Raw genomic sequence first — 24,276 nt, 5'->3', positions numbered from 1 at the left:
ACCATATCCCAGGTAAGAAAGAAGAATCCTTTTCCCCAAATCACACAACCTCTAGCTTTCACTTATTTAACGACCAAATAGCCATAAGAAGAGCTAGTTTTCATTCCAATCACAAAAGGGTTCAATCTATGGCCTGCATACAACATATTCCAAGGCAGTCTGTTACCAAATTTGGACAAGTCTGGAGCTAGTAGGCAACTGTGTCACTGCTGGACGCAGAAAAATAAAAACAATTCTGGAACAATAATGGAGCATACTGGTACATGTTACCAAATCATTTTTCAAATGATTAAATGAAAACATTACACTACCTCCATCTTGATCACTGTAACATACAAATCTGACTGTATGGCTACGAATGTAACACAAAAGAAAAAAAATTAGCCACCTGTACCCTTGCATAAGTAGTGGAATAATGTTGTAACTTGCATAGACTGAACTCCTAATACAGATTAGAATCTTAGCCATCCAGAAAATAGAAAAGTGCATTTGCAAAAAAAACCAAAACAAACAAAAAACCCAAACCAAACAAAAAAACCCACAGAATTTAAGCCACCAGCATCCTTGATTTTTTTAAAATCACTCTGCCCAGTATATTTAGCACAGAAGCAGCCCACAGAATTACCAAGTAGAATAGAGAATGAAAAATTATTAATTGAATGTGCATTGAAATTTGATTTTTAAAAATTTTTATTTATTTTTTGCTGCTGGGTTAGTGGTGCATAGAGTCAGACATAGGAACAGAAAAGAATTTTTCTAGTTCCTACCTATGTCATTGGCTACCATCTTGGAAAACTGTCTGCTTTTGGTCTTCACTGCAAGTAGTATTTTAATAAAAAAAAACAAAAAAGGTCAATCTATGTATCAAAGGATGAACTGCAAAAAAAAATAAGACTAAGGAAAAAAAAATACTGTACCCTTTTCTATAAAATTATTCATTTTTTGCTCATCATCATCAGAATTTGGTGAACCAGAACCTACAAGTAAAGACAGAATGAAATACATATACATTTATTTTTGATGCATACCCAATGTAATAATAAAAGCTTTCAGTTTAAGGTAGAAAAGAAGTTTTGAATTATCAAAAACTGATACTGGTACTCTCTGGTAGCTGTGCTAGATACCGTGAAGTCCATATTATTTTTGAGAGTCAGGAATTCTGCTATAGTGAGGTTAACCACAAAAAATTGTAATGCAATGTACTATTCTGTGCAGGGCAGAAATTATATTCCTAGAAATAATGTTTACATTGAATAACTGGATTGCTCTTGTAATCATGACTCCAGACAAAAATTCATCTGAAGCGTGATTCACAGAACTCACTGGTAGCAATAAATTAGAAAGCTTTTCAAATCTGTTTCTTTTCAATGCAATAAATCATTGTTCAGCCCACAGTTCTTTTCTGCCAAGAAAGATTTCTCAAAATTCTTAATACTGCAGTCAGCAGTGGTGGCTGTAAAGCCACTGTTTGAAGCTTCCTATTGCTATGAAATAAAAACAAACTTCAACAAAAAAATAGAAAATTTTACTGGATATTATTTTGTGAAAGTGTAGAAATAAGATACAGTGACATTTGCAAGCATAAAAACATACTGGTTTACAATGAGATATTTTATGGTCAGATTAGTGTCCTCAGAGTCCTCACTTTGTTACTACCTAATTTCAGTTAAATAAACAAAAAAAAAAGGGGGGCGGGGGGGGGGGATAAAGCTACTACCCAACCCTTGCCCCCATGCACCTCCCTCACTAGTATTTCTGTATTATTAAAACAGTAGAATACAATTGACAGTCCTCCAAAATTTATTAACACCCACTGGAGGAAAGTAAATGCAACTTAGTTTCTTCTTCATCTGTACACTGGAAGATGGAAGAGAATCACAGAATCATAGAATGGCCTGGGTTGAAAAGGACCACAATGATCATCTAGTATCAACCCCCCTGCTATGTGCAGGTCACCAACCACCAGACCAGGCTGCCCAGATCCACATCCAGCCTGGCCTTGAATGCCTCCAGGGATGGGGCATCCACAACCTCCTTGGGCAACCTGTTCCAGTGTTGCCACACTCTGACTGAAAAACTTCCTCCTAATATCTAACTTAAACCTCCCCTGTCTCAGTTTAAAACCATTCCCCCTTGTCCTGTCACTATCCACCCTCATAGACAGCCATTTCCCCTCCTGTTTATATGCTCCCTTCAAGTACTGGAAGGCCACACTGAGGTCCATCCCGGAGCCTTCTCTTCTCCAAGCTAAACAAGCCCAGTTCCCTCTACCTTTCCTCATAGAAGAGGTGCTTCAGCCCCGAGCAAATGCAGACTTCAACCCAAAAAGTGACTGATTTGCTTTACAGGTCATACTGTGTAACAGTCCAAGCTAACAGTACTGTCAACCCACTCCTACAAACTTAAAGTAGCTAACAAGTAAGCCTTTGGTGTCAGTGTATTTCTTTCTTCAGTGGCCATTCTGGAAAAAGCTCACTTAAATCCAGCCTCTGTCCTGCAACTTAAACTCAACAATATTGTGCAACTGATTTATCCAAACTCTCTCTTATCCCTGTAGCAGAATGTTCCAGTCTTGTGACCACACCCCAAAAAACCACAAAACTTAGAAACTAAACTTAAGGAATTGCAGCTCTTGTCATACCCATAATGGCTGGCCTTCCCCAGTGAGGTGACAGCTTGCCAGTCTTCCTCCCTACTTTCAAGTACCTTTTTCAAAGGAAATATTGGAGAAGTCTGCCATGAATATTTCTCATTCATGAAAGACTGAGAGAACTAAGGGACGCAAGATGAAGTTCAAATTCACTACTACAAAAATCTACAGGGCTTGCAACTGTGGTTTCTCACCTCAGTCTTTTGTCCATTCTCTATTTTTGGAATTCAGAATTATTTATTTAGTATTGCATGTGCACCTAGAAAGAAATATCCAAACTGCATTACATTTTAACCTACTCCATCTACTACAACTCAAACAGGAGGGATGGAAAGTAGGCAAATTGTTAAATTTAAGATTTTTCCAAACCTTGTCCTACTACACATCTTAGAACAGGTAAATCTGCAACTTTGATCTTTAAATGCAGCGTAGAGATTTGAATGAAACAGATGAAGTGACACAGTACTACTTTAAAAATCCAGCATTATTCTAACAAAAGTTTTGCTGACTGTAACAAACATATATCTCAAATACTATATATTGACATGCAGTATTTACATAGTTATAGCCTCAATTAGCCAACATTAAAAAGCAAATCTAAGTAATATATCATTAGTGCAGCTTTCCTTTAGAATAGTCAAATACAGGAGTAGTAACAGAACTTTTTTTTTTGAAGCAGAGAAATCCTACTTTGTAAGGATGTAAGCCTCTGAAGACTTCTGATTCCAAAGGAAAGAAGCAAAACTAGCTCCTTTGCTCCTTTTGCAGACTTTTCTTAAACCACTTTTGAGGACTCTGAGACACCAGACACATGTACTCCTAAAGGAATTAGAGCATCTTTTATCAGAGTTTCAAAATTCAATTGTGCAGTGGAGTATGTTCCTTGCAACAAATATTACAGATTTTATCTCTTCACTTATCTTTATGACATTTTTATTGCACCTACTAAATTAATCTTGCTTTAAAAACACAGTGGTGCAACACAGCAACATTTTTCAGGAGAGCTACAACAACTTGTGAGAAGACTACAAGCTTTATGCAACTAGTTTGTATTCAAGTACACCATCTACCATGCAAATAAGAATCTGAAAATCAGACTAAGTTATGATTACCTGAAGTGGGTGATTTGCAGCGATCTTCTGGCACCACTGTACCCTCATTAATATCACAAAGACCTGCTGGAACACAAAAATAGCATCTGATAAGCATGGCTGCTATTTTTTCCTTTCTTCCATCGCAGTTAGCAACTGGATATTTAATTAGATACAAACCAGATGGTTGTGGTAGAATTTGTTAGTATTACACTGTTGGTTTTTTTTTGTTGTTGTTGTTTATTTTAAACTTAGACATCAGCCGCAGTGACTGTAAAGCCGCTCACTTCATCCTACTAAAGATTTCTTACTGGATTTTACAAAATATACTTCCTCATTACATTTCAGTAAAAAAGAGCCCTCTTTTAAGTATGAAAATAATCTGAACAGTTAATTTCATGCCATGGATGTATATGAAGTACACATTTCTGTTTTGAAAAATTTATATATATATATAATTTCAAAAGAAAGCCAGGTAGAAGAGGATCTTGAAGATGACAACCACACTCAGATTAGATGTACAACCAGTGTTTTTTCACTATTTGCTTACTATCTGCTGAAGTCGTGAGCTTAATATTTAATGTTGCATTGCAGAGGTCAGTATGGAGTTCTGCTAAAAAATGCCACTTTAAGATTTTATGGTATTTGGGTGCTTCCTAAAGTTCATTCTTCACATTTCAGTAATGTAATTACATTTCAGTAAGGAAATAAAGCACAGGAGTTCAGCGTCCGATGCTAAAGATGGAATAATTTTTAGGATCATGAGATAGCTTTCATGACACGAACCAGGAGTTTAAAGATATGTTATCATTTTCCTTTTTGATAGGAAATTGCCAGCAAAACAGCCCAGAAAAGTATGTTATTAACATATTAAGGCTAATTATGCATATATAATTTATATATATATATACACACTTATATAACCTTGTTTTCCTTCAGGGATATTGTATGTGATACTAATGTAAACAAGAATGCAATACTTGACAGTAATAGTAAATAAGTACTTGTTAAATAGGAGGTTTTTGCATGCATGCTAGCATTTCAAATGAAGTTAAAAACCTCTAGGAGAGTAATAGCTGAAGCAACAAGAGATTGCACGCGCAAAGCCTGTCTATATAAATGCATTCAATAGTGAATCTGTAATAATTATTCCCATATTTTTTTTTCCTCTTCTCTTTCCCTAAATTTATTTCCTCTTCTATACAAGTGTTAGATTTCCCTAATATAAAAACAAAATGTAATGATTTAAAGGAAAAAAAAAGACATTGTATCACTGTGGAATGCATTGAAGTTATGCTACATTCACACATTGCTGTATTTATGCACTATAGCTTTATGGTTTATTTAATATTAGAAGCACGGGCAACTTGCACCTCAAAAAACTCAGTGATGACAATGATGTGCAAATGGCCTTATGAACAGGTTAAGCCTGCACTTAACAAAAGTCCAAGAACTGATTTCAATTTGAAAACATATGGGGATATCCCAGGTAGAAGCTATATGTTTTATTTCTCCTGCATAGTGGTAAACAATTTTAAGTATTTTCTTGCAAATCATTGAGTGCTATGGGATAATCATGGTACATATTCTCCCACAAAGTACACTGTCACCTCCAAAACCACCAGTTTAAAACACACTTGAGAGCCTATACGTTCTGTGCTACCCAGGGCTGTGTAATAATTTTTTTCAAAAAGCCATAAGCTGCTCTCCCAGCAAGCAGTACAAGTTTCAGATAGTAGCAAGGGTGGGCTATATGTATTCAATTCACACATGCTTAAATAATAATGCCCAGGATACTCTTAAAAGGAATTTTAGTGTTTGTTATTCTCTCAGATACAATCTGAGCAGACTACATGCTACAAGTTCAGAACTCAATAGCTCTACTAATCCCAAACACAGGGGATCAATATCAGCTTAGAATTAATGATCTTTATGGTTAACATTTCTGGAAATTTACAGAGCTCTATTATGACTTAGGAGCATGGGGTTACCATTCCAGAAATATAGCCTTGATGATACCCAATAGCCTTCAAAAGTAAGGGTAGATCCTGATAAGATTTTTATTATGCATGTAAAATGGAAATGAATTTTTGGTACTGGGAACAGTCAACTAAATAAACACTGAACATTCAGAAATGTCTGCACTTCACCTAAAACAGGTATTCAGCATCTCCCTACTCTTTCAGCTCATGGAAAGCAGAGACATCCCAGAGTTGCTGGGAGGGATTTGAAAATGAACAGTTCTTAAGCGTGCGGGGAAGCAGTTCTTGCCAACATAACAAAGGAGTTTCTACAAGGTTTGCAGGCCTTCAGTCTGAAGTCAGGGCTCTGAGGAATGCCCATTCATTAATACTCTTGTAGCAACAACAGTATAAAATGCATGTTTCCAGTGACAGCAATAATTAGATCTGGTTGTCAACGATCAGGCCAAGAAAGAGCAGAGTATACACTAGCTTTTGTGCCAAGACTGCTGCTCAGGGAAAACTACTTATGCATTTGTCATGATTTAGAAGATGACAAAGTCTTCTGACTTAGCTAAGAGCTACTTACTACTGTATCCCTTGTGAGAGTGGTATATCCACCACACCTGTACACAGTAAGCCCTGATCACTGAACTAACTGCGAGAGAGCAGAGTTTGTATATATATAATAATTCAAGCGTTTTTCTAACAGGTCTGAAACAGGTGGAAAGAAAATATGCCCAAAGCAATTCATCCAGCCTACTAAAATTTTGAGTTTGTTCTAGATCTAGGACAGAAGCAGACTAGAATTGCTCCGAAAGTTCACCTTAAAACATGCTCCCCAACACCTTTTGGAGTTTGTTACAGAAGTCTGACAGCTTAGATCTGGTGCCATGCTCATACATGCCACACACATACCTAATGTGCATGAAGTTCTATTACAAAACACAGAAACATGAGCACTTATTACTCCAGATCCAAGTACAGCTTCAATTCTGACTTGCCAGGACAACAACAAACAATGCAGTATCACATTATGTGGATTTGCTCATTATTGAAAATAGCAGGTTTAAACAAATTTGAGCAAATACTAAGGAAATCCTCACAGTAGCAATATTAAGAGGACTAAACTGTGCTGTGCTTTTAAAAACAGTCACAGTCCCAAATCATGCTCCTTAGGGAGCCAAACAAATCCAAAGTCTAAGTTCAGGAATTTAACTTCCCATCTCCTTGTAAAAAATTTAGTTCTTCAGAGGAAGAGCTGAACTTCTTGCACTTGTTTCCTGTAAAAAGAGTAATCCTGCTTTGACAGGAACAGTATTTAGCCAAGAATAAAGTCATATACCTACATACTTGCTTCCACTGTAATAAGCATTGAGGTTACAATTTGACACTCATCTTAATGAATAACTCGCATCAATTGATCCAACAGAAAACCTTAAAACATTCTTATCATAAAACTACTCACTAATTGTATGCATAAGATCTATACCACTAAATTATGGCATTAAGATAATTATTCTTGCACATAAATCTTGGAAATCTAATTACAGCCATCACTGCTATTATTTGACAGAGAGGAGGAAGGGACAGAAAAAATAATTTCATGTAGTAGTTCTTATAAATAGCACTAATTACTGTTACTCAATATGACCTGAGTTGTGTCTATGAAATACTAAGGTCTGTATACTTTATAAACTCAAGTACCTGATATAAACAATTCGTGCACTAAATTTTGGATTAAGCTTTATGATTTCAGGCTTACAAATGCACAACTTGCAAGGGATTTCAAAGCCAATTGGTCCTAAGTTTTCCATTTCAGAACTGAAGCCTGATTAGAAGACCAAGAAAAACTGATCTTCTAATAAGCTTTTAGCTTCTTTCTGAACTCTAGTAGCAAGAAACTTGAAATAAGCACAAAAATGAATTTAAAAAAAAAAAGTTATTAAACATGGAAAAGATATCATGCTGCAATAAAAATTCCCTAGAATTACAGTCAAAATTAACTAATACATTGAGTTTTGTGAGTTCATACATACATACATATATATATATATATATATATATATATATGTATAGTTCAGGCACTTATACACCAACTTCACTGGAAACAAGTCTAATTAAAAAACTTGAACTAGTTTGATGTGAAAACACAAACATCATAAACTGACTTGAAAGAGTCAGAAAAGCCCCCTAATCTAAAAACCAAGCTTTATGACTCAGTACTATATTTGGCTTAGTCACAGCTGACATTGGACTAGTTTAGTTCAAGTATAAGTTTAAAAAAGGAGTGTTGAGGTCTAGATTCAGTTCAAGGAGAAAGAGGGTGTGTGAAACAAGCAATCTCAGTATTTACTTACAAAATCCTTGTAGGTTACATTAAAAAGAAAAAAAAGGCTTTGATGTATAATCAAAAGTCACATGTAAGCAAAAACTGCTTCTATTTTGTCAGAATAATCTTGAACTGCCTCTAATAAAGCACATGAAAATATATAGAATGATATAGATTTTTATTTTAAAAAATGTAGTACATTGTACTAATTGAGAAACAACATAAAACCTTGCAACTTCCACCAGCACTAAGTTTTAAAAGAGTGAAGGCTGTTATCTTCAGTTGACTTAATTATGGAGCTAACGTCTATTGATACATTCTTTTGTGTAGTCATAAAGTTACAAACTGTTTGATGTTATGTTCCAGTATTGTCTGTCTTCTTAATGGCTTTATGATCCTGTCATATCTCAGAAACAGCATACCAAGCAAAGATCTCGAACAGGGAGGATAGCATCAAGGACTTGGTTAAGAAATCAATGCTTACAAAAACCTGTTCTAACATATTAAATATACCAGGTAGAATCAGCTTTTCAATCGCTGGCTTTGGAAAGTAATTCTGGGACTACTGTCCACCTTCTCCTTCCCTTCAAAATGACAAAGGAGCAGCAGATCTTGCCTTTCAGTTCTGTATCATCTCAAAGCAGAATCATTTCTTTTACATATAACTCTCTCCCTTGGCAGCAGATGATGGAAGGCAAAGAAAGCCTACCATCCCTGAAATGTATTTTTCTCTGTCTCTTTGATAAAACAAAACAAAAAAAACCCAAAACCAAAAAGCAGAACTAATAGAACCGGATCACAGTCTTCAGTGTTTATTTCACCACCACCACCTAGGTTCCTCAGATTTTGTTTTATTCTACTCCCTATTTAGCAAGGGGGTCAGATTTCAAACTTTTGCCCAAAGGCTGGAGAAAAATGACATGCTAGGGAAAGGAATCATATTATACTCTTGAAGTCAAGTCCATATGCTCTGAGTTCTTTGATGCTGTGAATGTTGGAATAAGTCAGAAAAACCCTGAGGTAACTCACATTTCTGATGAGCTACGGACTCTACTGTAGTGCTCTTGAACATCAAAAGTGCTTAGAAATCTTACAAGGTGCACAATACATCAATACCTCCACTCTCAATCCCTATAAAGCAACATCTTAGTAGAAGGAAGCTTTCACTTTAACACACAAATCATTGTGTTTTACAATGTTAAAAAGTAAATTATTAATAACAACCATAATCTAACATAACTTCTCAAGCTTTTTCTGCCAGTACAGTGAACAAGTAAAGGAAGATTCTAGCCTTGGTGCTCAGAGGACTAATAGATTTGACGGGTAAGATCTTGGGACCACAGACATCAATAACTTCTAAGAGAGGATCTCGCTTTCCTTCTTCCTCCTATCCTTTCCCCATACAGAGACTATTATGGTCACTCTTTTTTTCCTTCCCATTTCTATTAGGGATGTCATGAACAAGAAACATGATAGACGTATGATTCAAAACAGTTTCTAAAACTAAAACAATTATTTAAAATGGTATAACAAAAGTATTTATGGTAAGTGAACAGCAAGTAAAAAAAATCAAATTCAGATGTTCAAAAATATATTTTTTTTGGTCATGAGATGACTTACTTATATAAGAGGTGCGAAGCTTTTTCACAGACTCTGAATATAAGTTAGAAAGGCCGCACATGCAAGAAGCCACAGTCAGCATACCTTTACGCAGCAATGAGAAAAGGAAAGATGGAGACACTAACAGTACATTTGAGACAGAAAAGCCAGCTGAATAACTTGTGTAACGAGGTTTATAAAATGCTCTTGCCATGCAGATCATTAGTATTAAAATGTAAGATAAAAAAATATACACTTTCGTTTAACAGTTACATTAATGAACAAAAAGGACTCCACTCAGGAGTATCTTAGAGACACAGTTGTAACACAGTTATGCTGATCATTAAAACAATAAAAAGCAAGAAAACAAAGTGATTAATGTTTAGCACTACAGAAAGCAGTTTTAAATATAAATGCATGAAGCAGAAGGTAAGTCCTTTACTACCACGAGACATTAACAGAGTGAACCAGTGAAGTTACTTCTTTCTCTCTGGATGCTTTTTCATTTTTTTTTAATACTTATCTTTCTCTACAGTAGAAAAAGACATCTGTCTCAGACTAAGAACTGTGTGTGTTCCACTCTAAGCTAATTATTTTTTTTTAAAGCAGCTTCCTCAGTTGAAGAAATCTGACAGATGGCAACAAAATCTTTCTCAAACCAAAGATTTACTAAAATATGTCTAGGGGCATGCATTTTCACTTCAGTATAATACTACCTGAACTTTATTCTGAATCACTTAAAGTAAACCAACCACGAAGTTTTTTAAACAGTGTGTTTCCCATTTAATAATAATCATTTGGAGGCAACAGTGATGTTGTTGATAGTTCCGTTTTAGGTGTTTTAAACATTAGTTTAAAAATATCAACTAAAAATATTTTCTCCTTATTATTTAAAGTTCTAACTTTTTGTTTTGTCAATAAAAATGTTTGGGATTTTGACTGAAAGATTACTTTCCTCCTCAGTCGTAAACTAGCACCTTTCTTCAGTATCTTTTCAAAACAAAGTCATTTTTACCAAAAAACTTTAATTCGTTCATTTATATCAAAAGCTTCCTCTAAAACTAATATAAGAGTATGCACAGTATAACACTCTTTCTAGACAAAGGCTGAAATAAGACAGAAAATGATCCCAGCAGATATACTGGCTATCTGCCAAAATTAATGGGCTCATATAAGCTTGTGATTTGGGTACTAGGATTATGAGAAATACCAAGATATTAATTCTCCTTCCAGCTGTGCTAGTAAGTTAACAGCATAAATCTACTGAGTCTTTATAGCTTACATCTATACATACAAAATTTCTTCTGTTTTTTTTTTTTTTAAACATACATTACACTAATAAAAATATAAGTAATTACATCAATCATCAGTAGATTTCATTAAGCAATATTTCTGAAATAACAAACCTGCAATGCTGACATTCAAGAATGATGAAATCACAATGGCAAAAGCATCCATGCATTCAGAGAACAGACACTATTAGCTCAGAAAAGGTCAGAAGATAGGCAAAGTTGTTTTCAACTAGCTGTGGGTTACTCACCTCCAGATGGCTGACGAGTTTTTCGGGGAGATCGTGGCTCCCTACGATAAGGATCATTGGAACCATACAGTTCAATAGTGCCAAGATTCAAGAGGACTGTCTTCTGGAGGTAATCAACCATGGCAATACCATTACAGTTTCCAAAAACTACTCTGGAAAAAGATATGTGGAAGGAAAGATAACGCTAATGCGAGTATAATTTTATTTTGATATTTTTTGCTATGCAGAATTTTAAGAATTACCATTTTTTTCATATTTTAGTATTACGAGCTTTTAATAAATTGCTCTAAATTAACAGCATGTACAAATTACTATTTTAGAATGTAGCATTGTTTAAGCATTCACTTTTTAAAACATGTAACGTTGAGCAGATCATTGTTCATGCCAATTTATCCAATAAAGCCTTAACTGACATATATTCTTAGTTCTACAGTGAAAACACATGAGGAAGAGTGATGTTGAATTGTGTGATGTTCACATCATCAGGAACTGCCACAAGCCACCGAAATGAACTGTCAGGAAACACTGTCAGGAATCTAATTGCATCTTTTCTGTTGCTGTGTACTTTGCATGAACACACACTGACTTAGTTTTTAACAGCAAATGCTTTTGACAGAATATTGAAAAAGTTGTGTAGAATATACTTACAGGCCATACGCTGAATTGACTGCTAAGCTGGTTATCTGCTGAGGAGGTTCTCCACTCACCCACACTAGTTGGATAACTAGCTCAATTTGGTAGCCTGGAGATTGCTTAAGAGGAGAATTTTTAACTCTGCAAAGTAAACAAAACATCATATTTTTATAACTTTCTGAAGTGTTCTTCCTTAAATGTGTATAATTCACTGAATTTGGTATCACATGGAACTTTGAAAATTTGGAAAACTGTCAAGAAAATGATGGTGTATCAGTTTCACAGAACAAGTATGAGATGGTGGGGTAGGACTGAAGGTCTTGGAAATACCTTGAGCATTGATGAACAAACTTAGGAATGTCCTACAGAAAGTGTTAAGACTCTCTTATCTTTTGAATTAAAAATAAACTATACAGAACATAAGGTCCTCCAAGTCCTGAGTTTCTTATTTTATCCATTTAATATTTTGATTTGCCAATATTTTACAAAATCTCTTTTTGGCTTTCCAAATTCAATTAACACTTACTGTCTTCAAAACACATAACTCAGTATAATCAAGAAGATACAAAACTAACCCTCAGAAAAAATAAACCTGTCAGAATTAACTATTTTCTAGATGGATGAACTCAAGAAATTGAAATCTAAGATTGGAGTTTAAAGTTTCAGAAAAAATTAAATACATGTCTTAATTTTATATCTGAAAATAGAGTGTAACATACATTCTATAACAAAAGTTGATAGTCTTAAGAGGTCTCAAGATGCACTCTTGTAAAAAAGTAAAAAAAAAAAAAGCAACTCTTCTGTTAACCTTATTTTCTCAGTGGAATAAACACACAGAAATACATCAAAAACTCTTAAGAGAAATGTCTCACATTAAAAAAAATGAAAACAGTTAAAAAACTGAACAGTTCTAAAAACTTACACTCAGATCAATTTGAGGCATCATGCAAAATGAAGATTCATGCGAACAGACTGTTGATGCTTACAAATAACTAACAAATTATGTCTATTCAAACATACTTGGCCTAAAGTTAAGCAGAGCTGAAGTGTTAAGTGGTCTGATCATTTCAGTGCACTCTAAAATTTCAAAATAACTATACTGTTCCCATTTAAAAGTTTGCTCCAAAGCATGGACATCTATAACTATACTAACATTACTGTTAGGAAAATTTCCTAAAGCAGGGTGAGTTATATGGTGATTATCTTCTGATTTATTTTTTTAAATCACCGAGAATTATGACATTTATATAAACTAAGATTAAAATTGTAATTTCTTGAAACAGAACTTGGCTTCAGATATTCGGAGGATGCTCTTTTAGAAAACAAGGGTTTCACTTACAATAGCATTTCTACAATAATTTCCGAGTACATACAGCCTCACAATATAAATATTCTTGCAAAGTTTCACAAATAACAAAAGCATAACAGAATATACTTACTTTAAACATGGGACATTATCACGAAGCCCATCAGATGAACTGCTACTAGTAGATGGATGAGACTGGGGAACAATGGACTGAGGATTGGAACTTGTGCCAGGAGTTGGTAATGGTGGTATCTGTTCACCATCTGGAGATTCAATGTCATTTATTTCATATAACAGGCGCACTTCCAGCATCTGCAAAGTAAAAATAAAGCAAATAAATAATAATTAGAAAAAAAGCTGTTCTTTCAGAAAAAGTGTATGTTTAAGCACAATTAAGATACTAGTCCTAAGGGAGACATTCAGGACTTCTCTATCTTCAGATCATAATATTTAAGTTACTGTTACTGTCCTTTTAAACACACACACACAGTCTTCAGAAATACAATCATTCTAGCCACTTAAGATTGAATATGTGATTGTTAAACCTTGAGAATTAACTTATTTTCCACTATTTAAAAGTTTCCTGCTTATTACTGAAAAGAAACAAAATACTGGATACAAAGCCCATTTAATCATCATTCCATGCATGTAATACAGTCATGAAGGAGGCATATTTTACGTTGTTTTGGAAAGCTAAAACTAAGAAGAGCCATAGGACCTGGCTGATCTGCTCATGTAGTGACACTACTTAATTCATTGCTTAATCTTGCATCGAGTTAGGTCATAACATTTAAAACAATAAATTCATCATGATTTCAGATTAGTATTAAATGTATCATAGTTTAGTCTTCTACTATTTGAATCTCAACATTTGCAAAACAGAACTTAAATCAGACTGAAAGAACTATACAGTAGTTTTTAAAAACACTCCAAGTACTGAATCAGCTTGCTAACTGCTGATTTCTAAAAACCCTTCAGAAAAAACATCATTCCCTTAGAAGGCAACGTGCATGAATATGAGTAAATACTAGAAGGAAAAAACAAGCATGCCTTATCTCCTTTACTGATGTTTGTCTGAAGTGGAAAAAATAAGAAGAAAAAGAACTGCATTATCATTAAGGCAGCACTCAGAACACAGTGTATTTGATAACTAACAACTTTCAGCTCATTCATTCCAGATAAATGAAGTTGCATATGTGTGTTTGATTTAACAAAGGATTTGAACTTTTGTAATAGAATTTATCATGGAATCTTACAATCAAATGTGACAGCAAAGTCCTAGACAGAACTTAGGGCATGTATGGCGTACTCTTCTTCTATATCTGTATGCCAAGATAGATTATAATGATTAGCAATCAAGAAAAAAAGTCATCAACTCCCTCACTGAAGTCTTCGAAAATTCTTTGACTATTTCTCACTCACTTGTTTAAATTGTCTCTGATGCAACTAAGCTTTGACCCACACTTTGTATTGAGAGGAAGAACAAAGAGTTACTATCAGCAGCAAATCTGAAAGAGGCACTGAAAACCAAAATAGTGATGCGTAATTTTCATTTTTGCTGAATTTGGTAATTTACTACTTTTCTTCCATAGAAAAAGAAATTTACTAGCTTTGAGGTGATTTTTTTGGTACAATTGAGTAACACAATGAAAAACAATGAAAAGCTAAATTGCTACAATAGTCTTATTATAGACAAATCCTACAAAATTAAAAAAAAAAATCTTTATATAAATTACCGGAATGACTTCTGTTGTCACTTCCTGCTTGCTGAACCTGTAGATGATGACATGTGCAGAAACTCCAGCTACACACAGCATTCTACTTTCTGGACACCACGAGATGATCTGAATAGCATATGGATCTTCATCTACTATGTCTGTGTTTGGCCTGTCATCCTTATTCCGTGATTTTTCAAATACTTTGGCTGTTTTTAGCTTATAGAGTACTTGCAGCGTTACTAGGAACAATTCAAAAGAAATTAAAATTAATTTCTATTTAAGCATATATTTTTCTCAGTAACTTTTCTAATTTAGAAATTTAGCTTCATAGAAAACGTCAGTTTGTTTAGCAAAAGAGGGCAGAGAATATCTGTGTTGATACCATCCATCACAACTTGCCCAATGCAGGATCAGCTAGTTCAAAAAAAAATTTCCTATTTAAAAGAGATGTATGTTACACTTAAGTTAAAAACTAAATCCTCAGTTTCACAAGTTTAGCTATAATTAGGTTCTCTAATAATAACAATATTTAGTGACATTTACCACACCTTAGCTTAGCCTTTAGCACAAAAAGTAAAGCTCCTTCCCTTTCTCTTTATAGTATTTCAAATACATGGCCTCTTTTCCATGTTCCACCAATTTTTTCAATGACCAGAGAGCAGAAAACAAAATGCAACCTTCTGATGAATCCACATTTTTCTTTAGAGTGCAGTTTCCAGAACTGTCCTAATGAGTCCTTACCACAGTTTAAAACTGTAAGAATTATTTGATCTTGATTTTACTGATATTCCAATTTATTCATCCTAATAATTATTACTTGTGCAAACACTGACACTGCACTCTTATAGGCCTCCAATTTTTTAACAGATTAAGTTCTGAGTAATATTATTCTCAGTTGGAATTCTTTCTTCCAACATTCTTGAAACTGCCTTAGTGTTGCTTTCAAACTTCACTGGCACAGTCTCAAGTCAATCATCCAAACACTGGACAACAATACTAATCACAGCCTTATGAAAATCTAATTTATCCTTACTACTCTTCTACAGTTTCATCTGAATCAAATTTTCCTAGTTCATGTATAAGGCTGTACTGCTGTTAAAAATTAAGATAGAAGATACCTGCAGCTTCTCCCTTAATGGGATTAGTAATTTGTTATTAAAAGGATAATAAATGGCTTTAACATAATTTGCTTTAGACAGATTCATGCTGAATATTATTTTTAACTACAGATAACCGATTCTTTTTTCCAAGTTCCACCTCCAGTCCAAACAAATTAAGGATCTACAACACTCCAAATACACCTCTGCCCAGTTTTTAAACATACATTGCATCTGTTCTCTCCCACACCCGCATACTCCTAGAGCACTTTGGAATCTCATGAGTATTCTACAAGTTTTCAAGGAAAACTGGTAATAGTTCCAAGATTGTTTCAGACAGCTTTTAAGTCCTAGGAATAAATTTAGTCAGAACCAGATGATTTAAAAACATTTAACTCAGTCCATTCCAATTTGAATTCTTACTGAATTTCTCACTGTTAGCTCCATAGACCAGTAGATGCAATTGACTCTTTAACCGATGAGACAGGTAAAATGGTTTGTTCTGTGGTCAAAAGAAGTCTATACTATTTTCCTACCTTTCTTCACAAATACTTAAATGATTTCACTAGCACAAATTACAACACTCCAATTCTCATTTTTAGATGCTGTAAGTTACAGCAAATTGGTGTTATATAAACACAACTCTCTTCCTTTAAACTGCACTGAACAACTTGAATTTAATTGTACTAAAAAGGAATACATTTGCCTATCTCCATGTCTGCATGTTCAATAAGCTACTTTTGAAATTAAAGCAAAAGTTTTCTTGCTAATTCTTGGACTACTAGTGCATTTTCACTGAGATGAAATAACTGAGAAACTATGTTAGCATTATTTTCATTTAATTTGAATCAAAGTTTCATAAGGAGTTGACTGTACATGGGGCAGGAATTACGACAATGACTGGTTCACAACTACATTTCATTAGACAAATCTGTAAATTTAGAAATCTCCTGTTTGATAGAAAAAATCTCTTCTGAAAAAACTTACTTGCTGAGGCATCCCAAAACTTGATTGACCCATCAGCATGCCTACAAAATATTAAAAAATTCATTAGATCAGAAAATTATTAGTTGGAGCATTAGACCTCTTTGCTATTAACTAATTAAAAATATGACTAACATTCCATTTTTATGACTTATTATAATGACACAGCATTTTAACAGCTTACTGAAAACTAATATTTTACAAATACTTGCCCCAGTTAGTCAGAAGTGATAAACTTATTTCCCTGGTTACTTCACTGAATTCCACTGCACTAATATTAATTTACCATTTTAAACTGATTTGAGTTACTCACATTTCTTGTAAGTAGTTCAGAATAATCTATGACTTTTTCTTTGTTTTTAAACATATGTACCTTATTTGAAGGCACATAAAGCAGTGCCGAAATTAACTATTTAAGAGCAAATGTCATCTAACTTATTTATCCTTGAAACTCTAAAAGTCTCTAATGTGACAGTGATCTGCAGGAGGGCAAATGAGTTGTTGGGGAAAAAAAAAAAAACCCACAAAATTTAGTGGTGCTCCTGCTTTATACTCCTTGCAGTAAAGTTAGAAGGATCCATCTCAAAGATAAAAAATCAACAAATCAATAACAAGTCAGTAGACTTCCTATGCTTTAAAATAACTCAAACCAGAAGTTAACAACAAAGGAGGAGTTTCTTCCAGAATATATTGACTGCGAGCAGACACACTCATAACACCACATTAGAATAATAATTTATGTAAAACACTTACTATCATAGAGTTCCTGCTTTCTTTTCCATGCTTTGATTGACTTTCTCATCAAGGCAAATGGATTGTCTAGTGAACATCATTTCTTAAATCTCTTGGAACATAGTTTTCTATACAAGGACCAAAGGACCAAAATACATATTACTGCACTGTGTTGTCACTTACCCTGTAATTATTATCTCTGGATAGCTCTGAGTAATCAAACCCCAGTTGCCTCCACTGATAGGCCATTCCTAGAAGATTAACAAATACAATACAGGGAGTAAATAAGTAAATATAGGAATGTAATGTGAACATTGAAACAAATACACTGAGGAAGAAAATATCATGCAGTACAGAGTTAAATCACTGAAATTGCTACAGATACTGCAGATTTCAGAATTCCTAAATTTCTAGATTTATGAGGCATGTCTACTGCAAAGACAAGCCAACAAGGACTATAAGAAAACATCCCTGCACCAAGAAGTCCCTTAGCTTCCAGTGATCTGGCTATCAATGGGAGCACACCAGGAAAGAATGACTAGAGCATGACATATGCTATAAACCCCTCCAGGCATCTGCTATTAGCTAAAGATGGGATGACTTAATCAGATTAAACTTTGGTCATAGAAGCACCATGCTTATCCTATTCAGAGCAGTTGGACTTTTTTGTATTTTAAAAAACATGCGTATGTACTGGATGTTGTACCTTCTTACTGTAACCTTGACGTTTTTGTCGAGCGCCAACTGAATAGAGAGCAGGTATGAGGTCAACAGGACAATCAGCAAAATATTCACAACAGGTAACTGGAGACTCATGTATTGTCAAAGGATAGGGATTCTCAAATATAGGGTACCTTTAACAGATGAAAAGAGAAGACCGTTAATCTCGGAAAAAAAAGTTTATTTTAAATGCAGAATAAGTGAAACACTGAAGAATGCACTCTTCTTGTACAGAGGACAGTAGAAGCATATAAAATAAAATTATGGATGAATGTATTAAGCAACTTCACTGCTCATCAAATACACTATCAAGATAGTGTGGATCTTGAAACAGAACCAGCATCTTTTACTCTTTGTTTCCTATTTTAAAAACTTTCCTATATTAATGGCTTGTGGAAGAATTTAAGTCAACAAGTCTTAATTGCAATAACAAGAAACTAGAAACTTACTTCTACTCTTCAGTCTATTCTTTGAATAGGAAAAATCTACTTTTCACTTTGTATTATTATGCTGTTCCTAGACAGGAATTTGTCCAACATATTTCATAACCTGCCTGCAACTCCAAGGTCACTTTCTGAAAGTGACAGATAGCAACTTTTGGTTACCAATTAGAAATAAAAAAGCACACATACGCCTCAACTCCAACTGGGAAGTGATAGAACATTTATGAGAAAAAAAAGGTAGTAAAAACAAACAGTTATATGTATCTGTGCTCAAAGGACATTTCTCTCCAGTGAAATGCATACCATACTTTTTTTTTGTTTGTTTGAGAGAGGGCAATCCTTTGAATTCCTTTAATAGAAAACTTAGCAACAAAAAACGAAAAAAATCAAGCATACAAATAATTTCACATTAAGCTATGTTGAAAACTAAAGCATTCTTCTAAATCATAATGAAAAACATGTTCATTTTTAATAGGAAATACTAAAGTCATATAACAGCATAGGACATTATTACATTAAAGGATCTCTTACTGCACAAAAAAAGAGGGAATTGATGTTACTATTTTCATTTTGTAACTATATCTCTATACAAATCTTGTATCTGATTGCTATTGATCTATGGTGAGTTACTTCTAAGCAATAAGTAAATCTTCATTTAGCAATAGTTACAATTATTTATGCAAGATAACAAAATTCAGTGTCAGCCAAATTAACCCAATCAATCCAAACACTGTTAACCATGATCCCTTCCCAAAATTCTGTGCAGTATTTTGCCAACCGACCTCCTCTCATCACACTATGAACAGACTTTAAAATAAACTATAGAAATTAAAAAGCACCAGTGATCTGTTAGTAATTTCTGACAATGAAGTTTGGAAAACATTAGCATTCAACAGTACTCAACTCACATACTACATATTACCTGAAGAAAAACTGATCTAAAACGATATTCTGTTCTGCTGAAATAAATTTATACTTGGTATTCAAAATTGTAAGTTCTGGACATGAGAGGCATTATGGTGGATTAAAAATTTGAAGATCAGAATAATGGACTGATTAGACAAAAATACATAGAGAATACAGGATTCTTACCCATTTTGTGCAAGGTCAATCAGCACTAAATCCTTTTCTAGGAGAACAACTACAGCATATGGCTCCTGAAAGTCTAAAAACAAGAAAAAATGTTAGACATAGGTAAACATAGCTCTTTGCATGCACAATCTCAAGCATGTGATTGGTTCTTGCAGTTGATCAAAAGTAGAAAAGTGAACTAGATGACTACATAGTTTGTAAAGACATTCAAACACTCACTCTCCTGAACACTCCAAGTTAACATTAGAAAAGTCATACTCCACCTTCATCTAACTGTCCTCAACTCTCTTCAGGTTGTTAGAACCATTTGAATGGCTCAAATAACAGGAAAAAGACCATGCAGACAAACTTGTATAAGCAAGAGAGACGATTATCTAACAGTAACATTTCTCCAACCTTGAATTGTTTTTCCTAATTCAACAATAGTAAAATTAATCACATGCAGTAATGAGTGAAAGACAGATCACATAGCATTAAAATAAGAAAATCAAAAGTTTTCAAGGTTTGGCTTGCTGTCTTTCAGAAAGACCTAAAATTCCAATCTATGGGATTCTAAATACTTTGATGGAAATTGACAGCTAATAAGATAGGAATCAGAAATCATAGCACTAATGTGAGACGGTTAACTAATCTATGACAAAAAAAAACAATCCTCTTCTGCAGGAGAGAGATGATAAGTTAGTGAAGAACATCATGCAAGTATTGGAAAGAATAATACAGAAACTAAATTTAAGAGTATTCCACAAGTGGTAATCAAGATTTAGCATTGACTGGAAAGGTCTTACATACAGTAATATTGACGAACACATCTGCTGCAATAACTGCAGCTTAAAATTGTAATGATGCTATGACTGCATATGCTTCAGTTTAAAGGAAAAGAAAAAAAACACGTAACCAGCAATCAGTAATTATCTAGAAATAAAAGAGATTTTATTCTAAACTACTCCGATGCTGTGGAAAGAAAAACAGATCTCATATAATAGGGATATCAGATGTTGCTGCTGCACTCTGATTCCCAGTGGTAAAACAGAAAAGCAATAATAAGGAATATTATGATGGGATAAAACTCCAGAGAAAAGAGCTTGAAGTACTCAGAAAAATCTTCACAAAGCCTACCATTAGGATATGGTGTTTCACAGAGAGTTAGAAAATCAACAATAGAATAATCCATTTCTAGCACAGCAGTACTTTTCCCATGCATAACTGTTAAACAGGGTCTTCTTCCTACGGTATCGTATGACAAGCCTCCTGAGAGAATGATGAAAGGCTCCCTGGAATAAAAAAGAGGTATATATCGTCAAACCAAGGTAGCATGTAAATAAAAGAGATTGGTCAGTTTTTGAACTTTACTATAAAGTTATAAAGAGATATCGTTATGCAGAGATGCATTAAAAATAATGCAAAACTTCTCTCCATGCAGTAACAGCTCTTCACGCAATAAGAAGTGAGGGTATATTTCAAAATTTAAGAAGTTAGAGGCCTGCTACAATCCCTGTCATATTTAAGACATCTCTTCATCATGGCTCTTTCCAGCTGCTCATTTAACTCATCCTGGCAACTATTTGCCAAGATGAGTTTATTATTATTTTTGTTAAACCTTATAACTGTATCTCTTCTATTGAACTGCAGATTCAGATTTGCCAACAGCCACATTCATTCATAACATCAAGTATTCCAGCAGGATCAGAATCCCAAGGATTTTACTTTTTGTATGGAATGACTATAAAGGCTGAAATGAAAATAATTTCTCAAAAAGTGCAAAATAATTTCGCAGTCACAATAACGTGGCTACTTAGCAGAAGCAATCAGCTGTTTGGCAAACTTCAAAGACGTTTTAAGAAGAACATAAATAAATGCCTATACCTCTCATCACACTTACTCTAGACATTTTATCTATTTTTCCCCTATTACTGCACACTGAATTGACAGAACTATTTCTGTGTCAAGCTATATTTCAACTGTATCTGACTGACCAGAGAGGAGCAAAAAGATTTCCAGTGTTCATGGAAGAGGTTATTAGCTTCCCTTTTTATGTATAATATATATATATTTAAGTTTTACATGAACTTAATATAAAATGTGTTCACATTTTCTCTAACATGCAATAATACACAATTTATTAAAATAAAATGATGTAAATATATTTATTTTATTAGGTTTTTCCTTCATTTCCTGTTTATGAAAAAGTCACCAATTATTTTAATGTTATTTGTTTAAAATAGGGTATAATACCTTTTAAAAAGCAGAAGGACTGCTTACAGGTACATAGATGCTTAAGAAATTACACTTACTATTCAATTCTAGGATATATTTCTGAAGGAAAACCAGGCACTTGAAGGGTGCAATTCCTCACACGTACTTTTAAACACACTTAAGAGGGCCAGGAATCTTATCCATTTGTGTTTGTCTTAAGTGGAAAAAGTCAATATGTCAAGCTGAAGATTATTTGTAGGGAAAAAAGATATCCTGCCCTGTTAAGAAAGTGAGGCCATAGAGGCATATTATGTTTCTGTCTTTTCACATAGCACCATCTTTCCCATATCTAACTGGCTTTTGCTGGAGTTTCAAATGAGCATGACAGATTTAGTATATTTTCTTTATAACTGTACATGAAGAGTTCTGTTTATGCACATGCTGGTCCTTATGATTTAAAGGCCTGGCTAAAATAGGCACTGTGGTGGTACTACTGAAGGCAAAGCAGGCTGGGACAGCTTTCATTTTTTCATTATTTTGTCATTTGTCTGATCTTTCAGAAAGCATTTTAAGAGAAGAGTTAACAGGATCAAAGAGTTCTGAGGCCAGGGAACACATCTCAAAGGAATGACCATAATTTTGACTATGGGTCCACTGATTTCAGGATCATGTCTCCAACATGAGCAAAAGTGAAAGCAGTAAACAAAAGAATAAGGACAGTGCAAGCATTTTCCTTGAAACTTCAAGTGTTCATTTCACCTCAGTTTTTCATATTGGAACCTCATACAATCTTTTACAATCTCATCCATAAAGTAATTTCATGAGGATAAACTTTAATTTAACCTGATATTTTTCAGGGTGACAACAAAGAGACATCACTAGTGTGATGTGCTTGCAGTATCTCCTTTTACTGCTATGATTCACTGAATATTTTCTCTTCACAAAACGCTTTAATTTTATTTTTGAATAATGCCATCAGGACCATTTGCAGTAACAACTGGATCTGTGGATTCACCTTGATCAACTAACAAAACCAAAGTGATATATTTCAGTTTCTAAGTTTCAAATATAAGAGTGAATATGACATGCCAGTTTCTGGTAGTTTTATTTCTCAAGTTAATCAAGCTTTCGGCAGGCTTACTAGAGATTGTGTCACCATGAAGCAAGGAATGGAAGAGTTAAGAATAGATTACACAGGTTTTTCACAGATGAATCAAAAAATCAAGTTGACTTTATTCTGCCAGAAAAACTAACAGGTTTGCTTATTAACTTTACATATTTTCATGCAGCCACAGATTTATAATAAACACAAGCAGTACATCTTTGTATTAAATGCTTAAAGTGTCCTTCAGTTGTGATACATATTAAAAGGTATCACAAATGCACTATAAATAATATTTAATAAAAACATGATCTAAATCTTTTATATATATAAATAATTGTAATTTACATAATAGATAAGCTCATTTTACTTACCCAAAAGTATAGAAAATATTTAACAAGATGGAAAATATTTAACACAACAGACAGCTCTACAATGAATGGCTCTATAGCATTTCTAGAGGCTGATAATACAGATCCCTCTTTCAAAAATTTCTGCTTCAGCAAGAATGAAAGCAATAACATTAATTAATTCACATTAATTTGCACATCAGTAAAATACGTAGAATTTCTTGGAGAAAATCCTGCAAGACATCGTTTTGCAAGGGGGAAACGTTTCATGAAAAATAAAATTAAAAACCAACATTAGATCTTCCCATATCAAGACAACCACGATCAGCTCACAATCTTGGAACAATGTTTTTGCTCAGTTTTAGAGGTAAACTGTTAAACTTCAGCCACTTTCAGCAATCTGTATCAGTGTCAAATCATAAAACCACAACAATCAGTAATTTGGATGTGACATAACATCATACACAGATGTCATGCCACTGGTAACAGCTAGTTTACTTTTCAAAACGCAGGCGAATGATCTCTGTTCAGCTCTTCTACTGTTTCTACACTTTGTGAAGAAGTTACTCTCTAATTGTAAAAGTGGAAAAGTCTTCAAGAATCGTTTAACTTGGAAGTCTTAAAAGTAGCAGCGAAAATAAATTATGAATTCATGTTGGGAAGTGCATTGTTTTCAACCAACACGTTCAAAACACACAGAATCATACTATTCAAACTAAATTCAACAACTTTT

At 34.0% G+C, this 24,276-nt stretch overlaps 1 protein-coding gene across 8 annotated transcripts in view; it reads right to left on the bottom strand.

The window, feature by feature from the left end:
- STXBP5 (syntaxin binding protein 5) overlaps nucleotides 1-24,276 on the bottom strand; it is a 111,738-nt gene that overhangs the window by 24,951 nt on the left and 62,511 nt on the right. For 3 of the 8 annotated variants that reach the window (XM_090135560.1, XM_031612242.2, XM_090135561.1), the window contains exons 11-22: nucleotides 21,015-21,169; nucleotides 19,899-19,971; nucleotides 18,350-18,497; nucleotides 17,827-17,894; nucleotides 16,915-16,955; nucleotides 14,849-15,069; nucleotides 13,246-13,424; nucleotides 11,822-11,947; nucleotides 11,174-11,325; nucleotides 3,763-3,828; nucleotides 918-977; nucleotides 768-815 (exon numbers count right to left, since the gene is read on the bottom strand). In XM_090135560.1, the coding sequence (XP_089991686.1) occupies nucleotides 768-815; nucleotides 918-977; nucleotides 3,763-3,828; nucleotides 11,174-11,325; nucleotides 11,822-11,947; nucleotides 13,246-13,424; nucleotides 14,849-15,069; nucleotides 16,915-16,955; nucleotides 17,827-17,894; nucleotides 18,350-18,497; nucleotides 19,899-19,971; nucleotides 21,015-21,169 (1,337 nt within the window). The remainder of the gene's footprint in view (nucleotides 1-767; nucleotides 816-917; nucleotides 978-3,762; nucleotides 3,829-11,173; nucleotides 11,326-11,821; nucleotides 11,948-13,245; nucleotides 13,425-14,848; nucleotides 15,070-16,914; nucleotides 16,956-17,826; nucleotides 17,895-18,349; nucleotides 18,498-19,898; nucleotides 19,972-21,014; nucleotides 21,170-24,276) is intronic. The other 5 variants (XM_031612214.2, XM_031612232.2, XM_031612226.2 and 2 more) reach the window with 3 other exon arrangements.

This window comes from Phasianus colchicus, chromosome 2, assembly GCF_987193195.1.
Source record: "Phasianus colchicus chromosome 2, bPhaCol1.hap1.1, whole genome shotgun sequence".
NCBI lineage: Eukaryota > Metazoa > Chordata > Aves > Galliformes > Phasianidae > Phasianus > Phasianus colchicus.
This window is presented reverse-complemented; position numbering and strand designations above follow the sequence as displayed.